Source organism: Misgurnus anguillicaudatus, chromosome 21 (genome assembly GCF_027580225.2).
Source record: "Misgurnus anguillicaudatus chromosome 21, ASM2758022v2, whole genome shotgun sequence".
Classification (NCBI taxonomy): Eukaryota; Metazoa; Chordata; class Actinopteri; order Cypriniformes; family Cobitidae; genus Misgurnus; species Misgurnus anguillicaudatus.
This window is the reverse complement of record NC_073357.2, coordinates 25,612,401-25,631,017: the sequence shown is the minus strand read 5'-3', so window position 1 is coordinate 25,631,017 and position 18,617 is coordinate 25,612,401. Positions and strand designations below refer to the sequence as shown.

Below are 18,617 nucleotides of genomic sequence, written 5' to 3'. Positions count from 1 at the left end.
ACTATGACCATAAACAATTTCTCAGTAGGCTAATGTTTCAACTTATAAATCTCGCATCCGGTCATTTAACTGTGCGGTCTGCCTAGATTCGTACAAAGCTCAGTATTACATTTATCCACGCTTCATCTGCAGAATGCTTTTCATCGTATATTCAGATCAGTACCAAGTATCGGCAAAATTATAAATAAATGAAGACAGAAATGAATAGTAAAAGAATGAAAGCTTGTTGCGCAATTCTGGAATTTCTCAGTGTCACATTTCACAGGCTGGCAGGGCGGGGACTTCTGATGCAATCCTGTCTTTGTTGCTGCTGGTTGTTTATTATTAGCGATAGCTCGAGAGTAGAAGCTGCCCGTTAGTTGATGTTCGTGCCGAGTTAACAGACTGTGTGAAGGTGAGATGAAACTTTGCTTTTTTTGGTAAACTTGTGCGAAGTTATAGTGTCATAAAATGTATTTAACGTTAATAATATAATTTGATCTGTACTTTACATTTACTGTCATCTTCACTGTTTGACTTAATGAATACTTTTAGGAATATAGTAAAAGTGAAGTAACCATGTTTTTTTTGACGACCATGTTTGATTACTGTTATTACCACAATTTACAGACATATCATGATTAAACTATCATAGTAAATCACTGTTTTTTTGTGTTACAAGTTATATTCATTTGTTCTGGTACTAACAATAACTAAATTACCTCTGCAGAAATTAATCCACCTCCATTCATCATTCAAAATGAATGACGTTAGTAAACTGGAGACTGAAGAATTGCTCACCTGCCTTCATGTCCATCTCTACCACCCCGATCAAGCCTCCCGTCCTCTGTTTCACAGCCTGCCCATAAATACCCCATACACTATGGACGCCGAAGATCCGTTAAGACTTGGTCGTGACGGACAGGCCTGTACCTTTGTCATAAATGACACCTGCGTTTCTAGAAAACAGCTCTCCATACAGGCATATAGAAAAACCGGCAGCTCTAATTTCAGTTTCATGATCCAGAACATGAGCCAGAAGGGTAAACTCATGATTGGTGGGTCTGAACTGAAATATCTCGAAAGAACCGATGTCGATGACAAGGTCCTTCTTCGGTTTGGAAGATACGAACTGTTGATTTTTCAGGAACCAGGAGACTCGCTCATTAAATATGAAGTTCTGTTTCAAACATGCTGTACACCCCCTTCACAGGAAATGGGCATAGATGTGCCATGCAGGCAACCCATTTTAGATACCGCTGGATCATGGAACAACTTACAAAATGGAGGACCTGCAAGTCAAGATCCACTGGAGTCAGATGAGACTATAATGTTGGGTATAGGTGGTTTCCCTGGATCCACTGATCCCGCCAGGGAATTCCCGTAATAGGCTGGAATTAGAGCGCACAGAAGAGAGATTCCTACATTTTAAGACTGTACATATTGGCAACTCTAGAGCTTGTTAACAAAATTATTTAAGCAATCAAAACAAACTAATGTTATCTTAAACCTAATTCATGCTTACGTTGCGCACATTTTTATCTTTTGTTTGGAATGTCACTCTACCAGTTTTTGTTTTTCAACTCTTGTACAGATTGTAGACTTCCACTGTATTATGTTGTAATACATTTCACTAAATATTATTGAATATTTTTCACACTAATGCTTTGGTGCCTTTTTTCCATTTTTGTAAGTGTCCATCACATCAATGTGTTTGGTTAGTGTTATACTGTAGACTGTTACATACTGAAATGTGAATCATAAGCCTCTGAAAAATGTGAAAATCCTATGATTGAAGTGTTTTCATACTGCTTTTAACATTATATATATCTATTTTATTTAAAACCTAACTATTGTTATTTTACACATTGTTTGGTATGATAACTAAAACATTCAAATAAAAATATTAAAGTACCTGTGTTTGTGTGAAAGTTGCTAGAATTAATTTCTTATTACAAAATATACCTGTTAACTATTTTTGCATTCTAAAGATCCATTTACTTATAGGCAAAGAGTGAATAACACTGTAGTTAAGGATCTCTAGTTTGTTAAAAGAAAGGGTGTATGGCTTGAGCATCACCTCACAATCTTGTTTTGCCTTTTAGCTGAACTATTAACCCACTTTCTGTGTCTTTGCTCATGCAAATATAATCAATCTGTTTAACTTCCGTGTAACTGTAAATCTATAGATGTTTAACAGTAAATGATTTAAGTAGTGGACTTGCGCAATGAAATGAATACAGGGAAGATTAAAGATCAATGATACTGAAACAGAATACTTAAAACCTAGCCAGTATCAGTGATAACATGGTGGTTACGTAAGATGATAATGATTAATGTGATTAAGATTTACTTTGGCCAGTGGTCAATGGGTGTTGTTGTTGTTTTGGATGTATAGGACAATGGTTCTCACTTTTCAGCATGTGCCCCCCCTCCAAGTACTGTACATCCCTTTGCCCCCCCCCCACCCCCCAAAAAAGTATGACAAAACATTCTAAAACTTCAAATTTTAATTAATCAAAACATATTAAATTATGCAATGTAGTGCTGTTGGTAATAGCCTTGTTTTTCTAAGGTTTAATTATACAGAATTCATGATAAATGTATGTATTTTATAAAATTGGAGCCCCCCGGCACCATCTCGCAACACCACTGGTTTAGGAGGTTGCTGTCAGACTCAGTTGAGGAAACATTTAACCTTAAATGAGATATAAAATGTGATATGAAACAAGATGTTGCACAATATTGGAATAACAGGAAATGAGTGCCAGGCAAAAATAGTACATTATTTTTTTCTTATAAACAGTGACCAAATTGAAAAAAATTATAAGCTCCAAGTATTACTGTAAGTATACTTTTTCCACTTTTTGTTAGTAGCTGTAAGAAAGAAATAATGAGAAATTAATGTTATTGGTGTTTAAAAATCCTTGGAGAATGCAAATCAGTAATTTCACTGACTATGAATGACAAGAATACTTAAAAAAAGAGGACCATCAAACGTGTCAAGGTTTGGGTTAGTAATAAATAGGGTATTTTTTTTAATTGTTAGAAGTTTTTTAGTTTTGAAAAGAAAACAAGGATCCTGATTTGAGCAGGATTATGTTTTCATATTGTTCTACTGAGCCTTAAAAACAGAAAGCTTATGTTAAAACTCTTGAGTTTCTAAGAATTAAAGCTGTATAATAAATAAACATACGTCTCTTTCCTCTGTCAAACATTTGTCACTGACTGCATAAACTTTACATATAAAATAACCTTTACTCTCCCTATTTCTACCGTTTTATTACTCCACTGAACTTGATATTTTTCCCAGTTTTTATTACTGCAATGAACTACGTTGTCCATGTCCAACATATAGTGAACCAACACTTGATTTTGTTGTAAAAGAAACACTCAGTTTCTGCTGTAAATTCCTCCCAACAACAACAGGAGCTAGACACTGAATTAACTGTATCAGCACATCTGAGCAGCAGACTAAAGATGTTTTTCTCATCTTTGCTGGGGATTTCAACCATGTATACCGAAATAGTGTGTTTCCAAAAAAACACCACCTAGACTTTCCACTACGGGAAAATAACACACTGGACCTTGTTTACACCACCTAAAGGGGAGCTTTTACAAGGCCCTCCTCCTCCCCCACCTTGGCGCCACAGACCACATCACTGTCATGCTAATGCCTGCATACAGATCGCTCGTTAAAGTCACCAAACCGGTTCACAAGCAGATACAAGTGTGGCCAAAGGGTCGTCAGAGACACTCCATAGCTGTGACGGAAAACGCTTCCTCATTCACTAGATTCCCTACATAGCAAATGACAATTGAGTCCACTATATGGGGAAGAAGTAAATAAAAATGAGTGAGCGATTTCGGACACTGACGTATATACCATGCGTGGGTTTATTGTTTGTAATATGAAACGGTTGATTCGCTACTATATTTGTCATATTTATTGTAGTAGTTGATAAAGAGAACAAAGCTCATGACATTATGCACCACATTAAGTCTGTCCTCCCCCCTTTCTGGATCCCTTTCAGTTTGCGTATCAGTCCAGCCGCTCGACCAATACTATTGCCACTACTAGTGATGGGAATGAGACCGCCTATGCCGAGTCCAAGTCAAGACTGAGTCCTTGAAGGGACGAGACCGAGTCGAGACCGAGTACGTTGATTTTCAAATAGAGTCGAGTCCTAGTCAAGACCGAGTCTTTGAGGAAGCAAGTCTGAGTCGAGGCCGAGTCCTTTAGGAGTCGAGACCAAGACCATAAAAACATATCAGTTTTCATATTCATGATTTAATATCACCCCAGTTAATAATCAACAGTTAGTCATACATACTAAGCTAGATTGGGAATTGTTTAGAGGAGCAGTCTTAACATCTTAATATGGACTATGTTCTTTTCATGAAAAAAATCCCTACCACATGCATCATCTTCTGCCTATTTTTCTAGAGATAAATAAACAGCTCTGATGGCAGTATATTTGCATTGCACCATGGGATGTCATTTTCAAATAATGCCCGTTAACATTGCATTTTATTATTATTGTTATGTGTTATGTGTTTTTTTATGAACTTAAAAAAAATGCGTTGGTCTCAAGGACTCGGTCTGATATTACGAGTCCTTCTCCTCCCACTGTGGTCCGAGACGGAGTCAAGACCGAATTTTTAAAGGAACAAGTCCGAGAAGAGTCCGAGACCGGACTCGAGTACTAAATCACTAGCCACTACCCTACATTCAGCCCTTACTCATCTGGACAAAAAAGACTCATATGTTAGAATGCTGTTTATAGATTTCAGTTCAGCATTTAGCGCAATTATCCCCCAACGTCTCATTTACAAAATGGTTTAACTGGGGCTTAACACCTCACAATGCAACTAGCTGTTGGACGTCCTGACTGGAAGACCTCAGGTAGTACGGGCCTGCAGTAACACATCCAGCACCATCACACTGAACACAGGGGCTCCTCAAGGATGCGTGCTCAGCTCACTGCTCTTCACTCTGCTGACCCATAACTGCACACCGTCACATAGCTCTAGCATTTTCATTAAGTTTTCAGATGACACAACTGTGGTGGGCTTCATTAGCTGAAGAGATAAGACAAACTACAGGAGCAATGTGAGCCGCCTGCCCCGGTGATGTAAAGACACCAATCTTTCTCTTTGGAGAAGATTAAATAGATTATTGTTTACTTCAGGAGAGTACACACTCAGCATGCTCCTCTGACCATCAATCGTGCGACTGTAGGGAGAGTAGGCAGCACAAAGTTCCTGGGTGTGCACATCACAGAGGAACTTTACTGGACTGACAGAACTGCATCACTGGCCAAAAAAGCAAACCAGCAACTCTATTTCCTCCACAAACTGAGAAGAGCCAGAGCCCTAGCCCCCGTCATGTGCTAGTTCTACAGTGGCACCATCAAGAGTGTCCTGACCAGCTGCATCACTCTGTGGCAGGGGTGGGCATTCTTGAAGGGCCACTGTCCTGCAAAGTTTAGCTCCAACCCTTATTAAACATACCTGAAAGGCCTTTGATTAGGATTTTCAGTTGTGTTTGATTAGGGTTGAAGCTAAACTTTGTATGACACTGGCCCTCCAAGATCAGGAATGACCACCCCTGCTCTGTAGACGGACACCATAACAGCCAAAGTCAGTTGTTCAAAACCTTTCTTTTTAGTAAACTATGTGTACACAAACAATGTTCTCAATGCTCGCGTTCATGTGTAGAGATCCAGGTGATATTTCGAGCAAAGTTTCATGTTGTGTCGTGCCTTCTTAGTGTTGTAAAAATAGTGGAAGTAGGAGGAGGAGACTGCAAAGTCTTCAGACCAGGACCAGCAGACTCAAATGGCGCTTTTCCATTGCATGGTACTCCACGGTTTGGTTTAGTTTGGGTCGGGTCAGCTTACTTTTGGGAGCTTTTCCATTGGATGCAGTACGTAGTACCCGAAACTTTTTTCGTACCACCTCGCTTGGGGTTCCAAGCGACCTGAGCTTAACCAAACGTGACGCGAAAACACTTTAGGTCACTGGTTGGTCTGAGAGACTCGTCAATGCAGCGTCACCGATGTAGATTAGCTTTACCTGTGCTAGTCTCGACTCTCGAGCAAAAATTTTGTCATCTGTGCTCTGCTATAAGTTCCCAAACTTACGAACAAACATCCACAGGTTGAGAATCAGGGACACCATAACAGTGCAACTTCAATGAAGCTCAGTGGAGCGCCGTCGACTGACTCCGCGGTGTATGAACAGAAACTGTCATGTGAGACTGAGGTAACGTTAGTGATAAACGCGATGTGCAAACATCTATTTGTGGTGGCCAATTTTAATTTGTGGCGGACTGAGAAATAATAAATGTATGGGAATGTACAACGCTCTCACTTGTATGATGTCACAGCAGTAGGAAGCGCAAATATAATGACACGCCTATAATCCCTCCAACTGCGAAGTGATACTAAACTCGATGGAAAAGCTAACCACGAGCTGACCCGACCCAAACTAAACTAAACCGTGAGGTACTATGCAATGGAAAAGCGCCAAAAGACAAGCTTCATCCATTAAGCTGTAGTTGAACTTTCTCCACTACCCCCACACTAACACCCTGACCTGCACCAGTCACTTTAGGGGCTGTTTACACCTGGTATTAATATGCGGTTTCGTTGATTGGATCACAATTGGACAACACTAAAGATAGGTGTTAACGAGGTGTAAAACTTTTGAGCTCGTCCACTTTCGTCCACATTCAGAGGTAGTCGAAAACACTTTTGACCAGATTGCTTTTGTGATGTAAATGCACATGGTTGAATATGTTCGAACAGCCACAAGAGACCGTTAATTTATCTAAGGTAATGTAATCAGGGGCGTCGGTTTGGGTAGGGACACTAGGGACATGTCTATAACATTTTTCAGGAAACACTGATTTGTACAACAATTGATCTTAATTTATAACAACTGATGTCCGTCTGTTTCTTGTGTTTTTTACTCATAACTTATTTTATTAGGGGTCAAGCCCAGAATGGGTGAAGACCCCTATTGTATCCATTAGTTTTCTTTTTATTATTATTCTTCTTCCTCCGCTATATGGCAGCCCATAGAACCGTACGTAGGAAAAGTTATGAAATTTGGCACACTGATAGAGGATAGTCCAAATAATATCCACAGCAAATTTGAAGTCTCTATCTTAAACCCGCTAGCGCCACCAACAGTTCAAAATTGCACTTACATTTTTGCTAATAACTTCTGATCCGTAAGTCCTAGAAACGAAATTCTTTCTTTTCCTCTGATTCCTTGGGTCAAAACGATTCGACTAGACCCTATGACGTCATTTTCCATCATGAATTTTTTTCTGCCATTTTGAAGTATTCGTGAAACCTACTTTTGCAAACTTGTCCTAGAGTTTTTGCCACGAAAATTGGTATGTAGCATCTAGAGACCCTCACGGCAAAAAGACCCTCATGGCTGCGGTGAATATATTTTCATGCCGCTTGTTTCTTACGAGTCCTAAATAGTTGCAGAGTCCAATGATACCAAACATGCCAGAAGTCACTTTTCGGTTAGCCATGTGCAGCAAAATAGCGCATAAAAACCTGTGCAAATATCTCCATTGGGGTTAGTCCGATCGACTCGAAAACGCCATAGGCAGAACATTATATTAGCATCTGAACAAAAAACTCTATTGGCGTTATATTAAAATCAGAAATTGGCGAAAATTGCGAAAAACAAAATTTTACATATATTGTTCATGTATTTAAGGTTGTATCTTCACCAAACGTGTGCGTAATGACATGATACTTGATACTTGTGATGGCAGTCATGACCTGAGTGTGCCTGCACAGTTTCGTAGCAGGGCCACCTAGTGTTGGAACGCATATTTTACATGCCTATAACTTTGGCTGTGGTCAACATATTTTTATGGGACTTCTTTCATAGGAGTCCTGAATCGTTGCTAAGTCCAACGATACCAAACATGAGGAGATTTGCCTTACGGTTAGCCCTGCGCAGCAAAATAGCACTTAAAAGACACGCACAATAACTCCCGAGGGTTATTCCGATCGACTCGAAACCACCATAGGTAGAACATTACATTAGCTTCTGAACAAAAAAGTATATTGGCGTTATATTCAAATTTCCATCGGAAATGGACGAAAATTGGAAAAAATGAAAAGTTACATTCATTTTTTGTGTTTTTACACATAAATGGTTATAACTCCGCAACGAAATGTTTTTTTTTACCAGATTTGGTATGCTGATGTATGAGCAGAAAAAAAATGACATGCCTGCACCACTAGTTGGCTTTTTAATTGAACAAAACCTGACATCAAGCAAGCCCTATGGTCAAACTAATTTTTTATTATTTTCTTCCATCTGAAATCAAGGCTTCCTTAGTTTCTTTAAAATGCTCATCCAAACTCAAATTTACCTCATTCTGTGCCCTTTTTGGCTTGAATTTGCCTTATTGCTGCTTCCAGCTATATTTTAACATGAATTCGTTCAGGAATCATTTAAATTAGATTAAACTCTTTTACAATCACGTTCTGTAAAAACCGCGCTGTTTGTGGTACCCAAACGGTTAACAGGTCTCATTTTCTGGAAGGAGTCCCGCCTCCGTAACTCACATCGCTTATATGATTGGCTATCTTTCTTGAGTCCGACTCATGATTGGTTTTGTCTTTACTCGCTAACGTGCGTTGTAGGTTGCATTGTAGTCTGAACAAGACGCGATGTGCATGATTATGCAGGCAGGCTACCGGTAAGTGTGTGAAGATTTATACACAAAATAGGCTACGTGCAACTAAGTTAACCTTGATAAATATGACACCTGATATTAACAATTACATTCAGTAACTGCCGCTCGATCCCTTAAGTAGCAGTTTGCGAATCAACTTCCTGTGGTGGGTGGGGGGGGTACAATCAGTTGCTCAGACAATAAAGAGGTTTAATTCTGTATAAATATGAATCACAACAACATACATACAAACTATTTGACGTTATATACAGCATTTTGCGGTAAGCATAAAACAAACAAACATAAAAGTACCGTGAGGGCGATTAGAAAGCATGCGGAGCAGTCAGCGGTATGTCACAGTTGATGGACAGCTATGCCCGGGAAGACACGACATTATGTCTTTAAATGGAAAAGTCCTAAATAAAACCCGTTTATCATATTGAGGTCAGTTTACAAGCCTGTTAAAATGTATAGCTTTGGCTTCTGACACCAACTCATCTGCCTGATTTAAATAAGTATAACAATTTATATGTAACTTCATTGTTTAAATGAAAATGTGCTACGTTGCGTTGAAGCATGGTAAATATATCTATGCTAAAGACATTCGTTGTTTATGCTAGCCTAATAACTACATTTAATTATTATTTATATTAACAAAACCTGCTTAACTGAATGCTTGAGTGTAAAAGGGGCCATGGCACTTTTTTAAGATGTCAAATAAATCTTTGGTGTCCCCAGAGCACATATGTGAAGTTTTAGCTCAAAATACCCCAAAGATAGTTTATTATAACATGTTAAAATTGCCACTTTGTAGGTTTGTGGAAAAATATGCCGTTTTGGATATGTCCTTTAAATGCAAATGAGCAGTTTGTTGCAATTGAAACTCAATTGTGCTGTGAATTATTTTCTCTCTCTCCTTTTCTCTGCTCTAAATGGCAGTGCTGTGATTGGATAGTGCAGATTAAGGGGCGGTATTATTATAATAAGAGTTCCTTATGACATCATAAGGAGAGCCAAATTTCAATGACCTATTTTCTCATGTGCTTGTAGAGAATGGTTTACCAAAACTAAGTTACTGGGTTGATCTTTTTCACATTTTCTAGGTTGATAGAAGCACTGGGGACCCAATCATAGCACTTAAACGTGGAAAAAAATCAGATTTTCATGCCATGGCCCCTTTAAATGAACACCTGTATTATTAAAAACATAACTATACATACCAACTTTTGCTTTTGTTAATAGACATCTGCTGTTTTCTTAGAGCTGACTTCTAATTTTCTTACAAAAATGACATTTAGTAATAATTCAAAATTAGTTTGGATTTATACAGACATGTAAGATTAGCTTTGTCACATTAGATTAAGCTAAAGTCCATTAACTACACAGGTACAGATGCAGAAATATAGGCTATAATATATAATTGCATATTTGTATAATTGTAGTTTGTGTTGCTGTCAAAATACACTTATAAATGATAACAGTACAATTTTAATAAACTTCTATTCTCACACATACTATATATTGTGTGTGATTGTGGTGGTGGTGGTGGTGGTTTTTTTTTTTTTACTAAATGGGGCACTTATTGCACCCATTTGGCCAGCCGCGGCCCTGATGACATTATTTACGTCCCCATCAATGTCAAAGTCAAAACTACGCCCAGATGTAAACGAAATGTGTCTCTCTCATCCACTCAAAACTACATCTTCAGTTTAAATCAATAATTGCCCCGGCCTTAGCTTTTTTTAGGCTTTAAACTGTAAAGTAAATTTAGTTTCTAAATTATATATTATTATTATATTTGCACTGTTACTCTTTGACACTCTATCTCATGTGTGCTTTGTATTTTTATTTTATATTTTTATATTTATCTGTAAATATTGACTGTATTTATTTGTAATTTGTTTAAAACTCTCCATTAGCCTTTAACGTTATAGTTTACCATGTAGTGTTTAAAGTCTGTGTAAACCTAGAGTGTGAGAGTAACACAATTTTAATTCTCTGTATGTGCTGCACGAGGCAGAATTGACAATAAAACAGACTTGAAACTTGTTAAAGAAAAGCAACCGCCCAACGTGGGGCTCGAACCCACGACCCTGAGATTAAGAGTCTCATGCTCTACCGACTGAGCTAGCCGGGCGCTGTGCCTCGTTTTACCCTATAGGTTAATGATTGTGTTCTATAACTAAGTAAACACGTACTATTATGTGCCACTATATTTGTGTAACTCATGTAAGAGTCTTTAAATAGGGAAAACATGGAAGTTTTGGTGGCTTCTAAATGAATCCCTGTTTGGATCCCAAGGAATGAATGGAGCTAAGCTAAATGCTAACACATTCACGTTGCACTGTACAAAGATTAAGTGTTCTCATTGAGAAAAGATAGGGATGTATTCATTCGTCTAAGTTGAGGTAAAAACATAGTAAAATATAGAAAAACGGTGGTGTTTTCCTTTAACCTAAAGTGAATGTATGTTTATTTACTTTCAGTAATCTGTCTACACTGTGTTGAAGCCATGCAGTGTGTGATGTTGAGGTATTAAAAATCACCTGTGTTATAATATATTAATACAATATTTTAATAGTCAATTATTCCAGTAAATATATTAATTCAATTATTATAATTTTAATTAAATTTATTGATTTAATCCTCCTTATTATATAAAAATGTGTTTTATTTATTTTAGATAGATATGATAGACAAAAACACAATATGGAATGTACTATAGACGTGCAGGGGTGCTCACTCCAGAATAAAGACAGGGGAACATGTCATCTGCATGGCATTAAGCGGGCATAAATCACATACAGTCTCTTTCACAAAGGTGAATTCATGACCTTTGAAAAACTTGTATTCCATTTTCACAGCATCCCCAATAGATCAATAGAAATATTTAAAAAGTGAAATATTATAATATATTTTTTAAAGATTTCCAATGTTGTAGTGTTATCCACAGAGGTGAATGCTGCAACATTACTGAAATGACTTTTATATTAATATTTTTCTTATTCTTGTATTTTATTCTGAGTTGCCTAATAATAGCCATGACATAGGCATACGAATCTTTTAAAATAATAAAAGAAAGAAACAAGTAAAATGCATGTTTTAAACATACTTTGTGTTGCATATCAAATCTATGACTTTGGCGCCCCTTTGCGGTCCACATGTTGTATTTCTTTTTGAACCACTATGATATCAGTATGTGACGTTTTTCAGACGTCATAAAAAAGCTGTCGACACAAGTCTCTGTGGCGCAATCGGTTAGCGCGTTCGGCTGTTAACCGAAAGGTTGGTGGTTCAAGCCCACCCAGGGACGAGGAACAGTTTTTAGTACATTGTTCACTTTTTTGATACAATTGGGCGCGAAAACCTTAAAGGGATAGTTCACCCAAATACAAAAAAGATTCTGTCAACAATTACTCACCCTAACTTTGTTCCAAACCTGTATAAATTTCTTTGTTTGACTAAACATAAAAATATATTAACCAAACAGTTTTTGATCACTATTGACTTCCATAGTATTTTATTTTCCTACTATGGAAGTCAGTGGTGCTTCTGCTTTCTGTTTAATTACAAATATCTTCTCTTGTGTTTATCAGAACAAAGACATTTGTACAGGCTTGACACAACTCGAGGGTGAGCAAATTATAATAGATTTTTTTGTTTTTGGATGAACTATCCCTTTAAAGCCTTTGTTCATTATTTGTTCACTAAAGTCTTTGTTCATTCATTTATCAAATTTCTTTAGTCAGTTTCCAGAGATAAAACGCCACAGAGACATGCATTTACAAAAATCTTATCATTCAAATCACACAAATCCAATCTAAGCATCATTGACTGCCCCCTTGTGGTGGATAATAAATATTCTTTTAAAAACATCTTGAAAAATCCAAATCAACATCAGCTGCTTTTTGTGACTCCATAAACCAGTAAAGATGAGTAAACCAGTAAACATTCTGCCGACAGGGTTGACTCATCTTTTCCCAGTAATCAGTAATTGAATGCAAATCTGAGAGTGCATGTGCAATTGCTGCAGACAGACCTTATTGTGACATAAAGTCTTTTGATGCTCAAACTAAGATCATCTTTCTGTTTGTAGTGTTACCCTAGAAATACACAGGAGTGTTGCTATTCTTTTGGCTACGTGTGGTCACACTAGTCTGTTTGTTGCTGTGGTTATGCACGTTGGGCTGGCTACAAATCCCTTGTTAGATTATTTGCCCCCAAATCCCTTGTGTCCAATTTCAGTTTCCCATTACACAAACAATACACAGAATCTCTTTCTGTTTGGATAGTGTGTAGACCAGCTTTAACTGTCCAATTACAGACACGCAGAATAAAACATATCAGTGTACACCACAGAGTTGGTATCTGAGCACAGATTATGTAAATCCGTGTGATTCATGTCAATTCATACTCATTTCTATAGTTGCAAAGCAAATGTACAAAAAAACACAGCGTGGAACAAACTTAAAATATGAATAAAGTTAAAAATTGTCATTTAAATTGGACCATTATATTAATAACACATAGCATCAGCATGTACAGAATTAATGATGTATTATGATTAATGGAGTTTTGTATTTTTAAAACACCAATTAATAAACCAAAACTTTTGAGAATATATATTATTTATTTATTAAAATATAGGACATGTTCACTCATAGCATCATATGAAATATTATATATATATATATATATATATATATATATATATATATATATATATATATATATATAAACTACTTTTGGCAACCTGTCTATAGAAGAAAGTGCTAAAATGTTGTCGTTAAAATGGTCGTGCAAAACATATATATAAAGGCACTTTTACACACTGTAATATAAACTTTGAAATGATGATTAGATTTCTTTTGCACTATAATGCCAATAGATCACCAGGTGCTTACTGAGGAACACAGAAATGTGCTCTTATGTCCTGCAGAGATTAATATGAAGGATTCATGGGTGGGTAGGCCATATTGGGGACTTGACCCGGGTGGTTGAAAGCTTGCGGCTGCTGGTGCACTGGGTTAATGGCAGGGTTAATGACCACTAGGGAGCGACGTCGATTCTTCAGCTCTCTCGCCATTTGACACCAGACACACACAGTGCAGCAGGCCACCACACAGCAGTCATCTTGTATTGAACCCTTTAAGAGATAGAAATGCAAATAATCAGAGCCAGCACTTAATGGGGACATTTCGCAAGACTTTTTTAAGATGTAAAATAAATCTTTGGTGTCCCCAAATTACATATGTGAAGTTCTAACTCAAATACTATATAGATCATTTATTATAGCATGTTAAATTGCCACTTTGTAGATTTTTTGGGTGTTTTGTTTAAATGCAAATGAGCTGATCTCTACACTAAATGACAGTGCTGTGGTTGGATAGTGCAGGTTAAGGGGTGGTATTATCCCCTCCTGACATCACAAAGCGAGCAAAATTTCTGTTTTGCTGAGTTTACCAAAATTATGTAACTGGGTTGTTCTTTTTCCTTTTAAACATTTTCTAGGTTGATAGAAGCACTGGGGTCCCAATCATAGCACTTAAATATGGAAAAAGTCTAATTTTCATGATATGTCCCCTTTAAAGAGAGAGTTCACCAACAAATTCTGTCATCATGTTGTTTTAAACTTTATGAGTTCCTCTCCATATTTTTTCTTACTTCATAAGTCAATGGGTACTGTCAACTCTGTGCTTACCATCATTTATTAAAATATATTCTTTTGTGTTCAACAGAATAAAGAAACTCATACAGCATGAGGGTGAGTAAATAATAACAGAAGTTTTATTTTTGTGTGGTCTATCACTTTTATGTGATATGGAAATTGAATAGAGAGGAAAAGCAACATCCCCTTAAAGGACAAGTTCGGTATTTTACACTTAAAGCCCTGTTTTCAGATTGTTTCTGATGAAATAGAACGGTTTTGACTGAAATTTCGACATATGCGGCTGCCCCGAGAATTTTCAGGTGTTTGTGTTTCACCTCCCACCTCCACAATGGGTCCACAGGTGCACTGGAACAATCCTTCCCAAAATGCACCAAACCCTCGTCCACAAAGACGTGAAACTCACCGATTGGTCGGGGGTGTTCACTGGTGTGCTCACACGGAAATCGCAGCAAAATACGCATTCCAACAGGTTTTATCGTAGTTTTTGTCAACTCCATTGACTTGCATTAGATGTGCTGTGAGGTACGGTATTACTCCACGCCGGGAACTTTGTTTCTATTCTTGCAATTGGATTAGCACCACCACCTGGGCTGGAGTGTCTATTATTCAAGCTCTCGTCAGAAGAATGTACGGGTGTGAGGCGTTTGGAAAAATAGCTCCACAAGTTAACAACGAATGCTAAAACACCTGTTGGAGGGCGTCTTTTGCGGCGATTTTTGTGTGGGCGTGTCGGTGAGCACCCCTGACCACTCGGTGAGTTTCACGTCTTTGTAAACGAAAGTTTAATGCATTTTAGAAACGATTGTTCCAGTGCACCTATACACCCATTGTAGAGGTGGTGGGGTGATACAACAAACACGAGCAAATTCTCACACCAGCATCATATGTCCAAATTTCAGTCAAAACCGTTCTATTTCATCATAAACAATTTGAAAACAGGGCTTTAAGTGTAAAATACCGAACTTGTCCTTTAATGTTTAAAGGGACAGTCCACTTAAAAAAAAGCTAATTGAATTGATTTTTACCGTTTTGGAATCCATTCAGCCGATCTCCGCGTCCGGCCGCACCACCTTCAGCATAGCTTAGCATAATCAATTGAATCTGATTAGACCATTAGCATCGCGCTCAAAAATAACCAAAGAGTTTCGATATTTTGAAATATAATGTCAGAATACATATATATGATATTACGCAGCGCCTCAAAGTAGTCCTCTTGGAACTTTTCAATAGCTGGGGACTATTTTCGGGCACTGCATAATATCATTGCGCCTCCTGCAGCCATGTTTCGGCAGCAAAGTCCTTGATTATTACGCCAGAATGAGAGTATAGTTCCTAGACATATCTGCCTAGAAAATCGCAACTTTTAATTTTTAGGAAAGTTTAGGAAAAATATTGAAACTCTTTGGTCACTTTTGAGCGCGATGCCAATGGTCCAATCAGATTCAATGGATCATGCCAAGCCACGCCAAAAGTTGTACCGCCAGACACGGAGATCAACTGGATGAACGGTAAAAATCAAATGTTTAACTCTAGGGGAGCTGAAAAATGAGCCTATTTTCAAAAAAAGTGGAGTGTCCCTTTACACCACCCTAAGAAGTGATGCCGCACGCACCTTTATGTGGTATCTCTCTCTCATACTGCTCCTCATGGAGAGGGTGATAGGATGTAACATGCCACCAAAGCACATCTCCAGCAGAGGGAGACAGAGACACTCTCCAAAGTCCTCGCTGGTTTTACACATCAGGCAGTAGGGACACCAGAAACCACAGCAACCTGACATATACCCAATACAAAAGATGTCAAATGTTTGAGACTGGCGTTCTGTCATAGATGATGTCAGGGAAAGATTTCTATTCTCACTAAATACATACATGTAACCTTCATCATCATTAGCATTAACAAATTTACATTTAATTAAGGATAAAAAACATGAAAACTTTGAAATAAACTCCAAATCTTTTGAAAGATTTAAAAAGTAGTTTGAGTCATAATGAAAGTGAATGATAAATTCAGCAGTACTTCCCTAGGTCTCTACTCAAATGTATGCAAATTGGTGACCTTGACGGTGAGAAATCGTTTTTACAGATCATATTTCCCTGCCCTGCTGAAGCTCACAAAATGTTTTTTTGACATATTCTTATATCATGCCAACACAGATCGTCAGGTTTTACACAGAAACTTGAGATCAGTTGCTATTAAAGCAAAGAGTGACAAACTACATCCTAAAATTAATCTCTCGTTTTTGCACATATTTCTAAAAAGAATGAAGAATGAAGTTAAAACAACTTGGTTTTGCCAATTCAACCTGCTATTGTAAGTTCTGACCTGTGATTAGTTGACATAACTTATGAAAACAATTTGAAGTTGTTTAATGTTATTTGTTAAGTAATATTTGTTGATTAGACATTGTTTACAAATAAACCCATAAGAGCAATGCGAAATTTATTTAGAGGCGTTTATTTATTTAGATTTAGACTTTTGAACCCCACTGTAAATCTTTTTGCTTTATCTCCACCCCTTTGCCCACCACACAGACACAAATACACTTACAGATGCTCATATCTTCACAACAGTCACACACTCCACTGCTCCACTGGTTAATCTTCAGATTGTCAGTGGTCACCATCATTGCTGGCTGTACGCTTACAGCTGAATGCGCCATCATGATCATCGGTAACCTGAAGTCCACATTAACAACATCAATATAAGATTCACTCACTGACATCCTATGAGATATTGCACAGTATTGCTCTTACTGTAAATTGTGGTATCACTTTACAATAAAGTTGTATTTGGTAAAATTCTGTAGAAATTACAGTATTACTGGGTATTACTGGCAACTAGCTGCCAGTAACTTACTGTAGATTTTACAGTTATGTTATTGACTGGCAACAGTTTGTTCAAAGTTAAATGAACATGAAACATTTCAGTCTTTATCTTCTACAGTAAGTTACTGGCAACCAGCTGCATGATTACAGCTAATTTTTTACAGTGTAACATTATCTAACAATGAACAATACTTCTACAACATTTATTAATGAATTGTTAACTTGTTAATACTTTATGCACAATGAACTAACATGATGAAAGAAAAATTACACTATTGCATTTTACATATGAATATAATGTAGGCAGGACTGTAAACTAACGTTTGAGTTAAACAAAGAATTTTTAGATCACTCCTATATACATTACATTTCACACAATGTAACATTTTCCAATTTAAACAGAGATCAAGGTGAAATTTCAGCTGGTTTGAAAGAAAACTCCCTTACACACCTGCAGGGCTGATAAACATACAATGCAAAAGGTGGGAAAGAATAGAGAAGTTTGACCCTATTCGGTTGCCATGATCACAGATAAATATCAAATAAAAGCTGTGTGGTCAGAAAACAAATAAAATTCCTGTTCCTATAGTTCCCCTAATTTTACTTGTAAATGCACCATTGAGCTTCTGTCCCTACCAAAGCTGAAAACCTTAACATATCATCGCTATATTTGACGATGTAATCCGGAAAAAAAGGAAGGGCGATGGCTTGAAGATTTTGCTGATAGTAGTGAACCGTGAAAGTTAAAAGTGAAAAAAAAAAAAAAATAACTCGTACATCATAATTTCATTCTTTACAAACGCTTACAAGTACTACATGCACTAAATACCAGTTTATTTTGTTTATTTATTTATTTATAGGACACCTATTAAAGTTTGTCATTATTTGAAAAATAATAGAAAAATCAAAGATAGATGATTTAGAACAACTGATGCAAACTATCAACACCAACCTGCCTGGATCCTGGTCTTCAGGGTGTGTAGAGTTGTGTGAAGATACACTGGTGTGTTTACAGGGGCGTGGACCAAAAGGTACCAGGTTGTAGGTGGAGCCGCAGTCAGCTTGAGCACAAGGGAGTGCAAGAAAGACGTCACATGTTTGCCCTGAAACAAAACTGAACATCAACCCATTACCATTGTGCACAATAACAATATGCAGGTGCACTTTAATTCTTAATAATGCGACCAAGGGCAGTTCTGAACCTGATGTCATTATGGATCAGAAGCACCGCTGTGTAAACAGATATCGCACATACTAAAATCCTAAACTCACATGCATTCAAAACTGGATTTGTGATCTAATCTTCAGAGATCTCGCTGATTTGTTAACAGCGAAAAAGAGAAGATATTTTGAGGAATGTTTGTACCCAAACCGAACATGAGCCTTATTGACTTCCATAATATTCTTTATTCCTAAAATG

At 37.3% G+C, this 18,617-nt stretch overlaps 2 protein-coding genes and 2 non-coding genes across 4 annotated transcripts; 2 read left to right on the top strand and 2 right to left on the bottom strand.

Annotated features, from left to right (window-relative positions):
• The first annotated feature begins 187 nt into the window (after positions 1-187).
• tifa (TRAF interacting protein with forkhead associated domain) lies at positions 188-1,893 on the top strand. Its single transcript, XM_055199006.2, has 2 exons — positions 188-394; positions 710-1,893. Exon 2 carries the CDS (start codon positions 740-742, stop codon positions 1,364-1,366), a length of 627 nt encoding a protein of 208 aa, XP_055054981.2. The 5' UTR covers positions 188-394; positions 710-739; the 3' UTR covers positions 1,367-1,893.
• Positions 1,894-10,762: 8,869 nt separating this feature from the next.
• trnak-cuu (transfer RNA lysine (anticodon CUU)) lies at positions 10,763-10,835 on the bottom strand. Its single transcript has one exon. It is a non-coding gene; the product is annotated as a tRNA-Lys (tRNA).
• Positions 10,836-11,937: 1,102 nt separating this feature from the next.
• On the top strand, positions 11,938-12,011 carry trnan-guu (transfer RNA asparagine (anticodon GUU)). Its single transcript has one exon. It is a non-coding gene; the product is annotated as a tRNA-Asn (tRNA).
• A 1,415-nt stretch (positions 12,012-13,426) lies between these two features.
• On the bottom strand, positions 13,427-18,299 carry ponzr6 (plac8 onzin related protein 6). Its single transcript, XM_055207425.2, has 4 exons — positions 18,150-18,299; positions 16,920-17,047; positions 15,982-16,142; positions 13,427-13,844 (listed from the first exon to the last, which is right to left on the bottom strand). The coding sequence occupies exons 2-4, from the start codon at positions 17,038-17,040 to the stop codon at positions 13,641-13,643; spliced, it is 486 nt and encodes a 161-aa protein (XP_055063400.1). The 5' UTR covers positions 17,041-17,047; positions 18,150-18,299; the 3' UTR covers positions 13,427-13,640.
• Between the last annotated feature and the right edge of the window lie 318 nt (positions 18,300-18,617).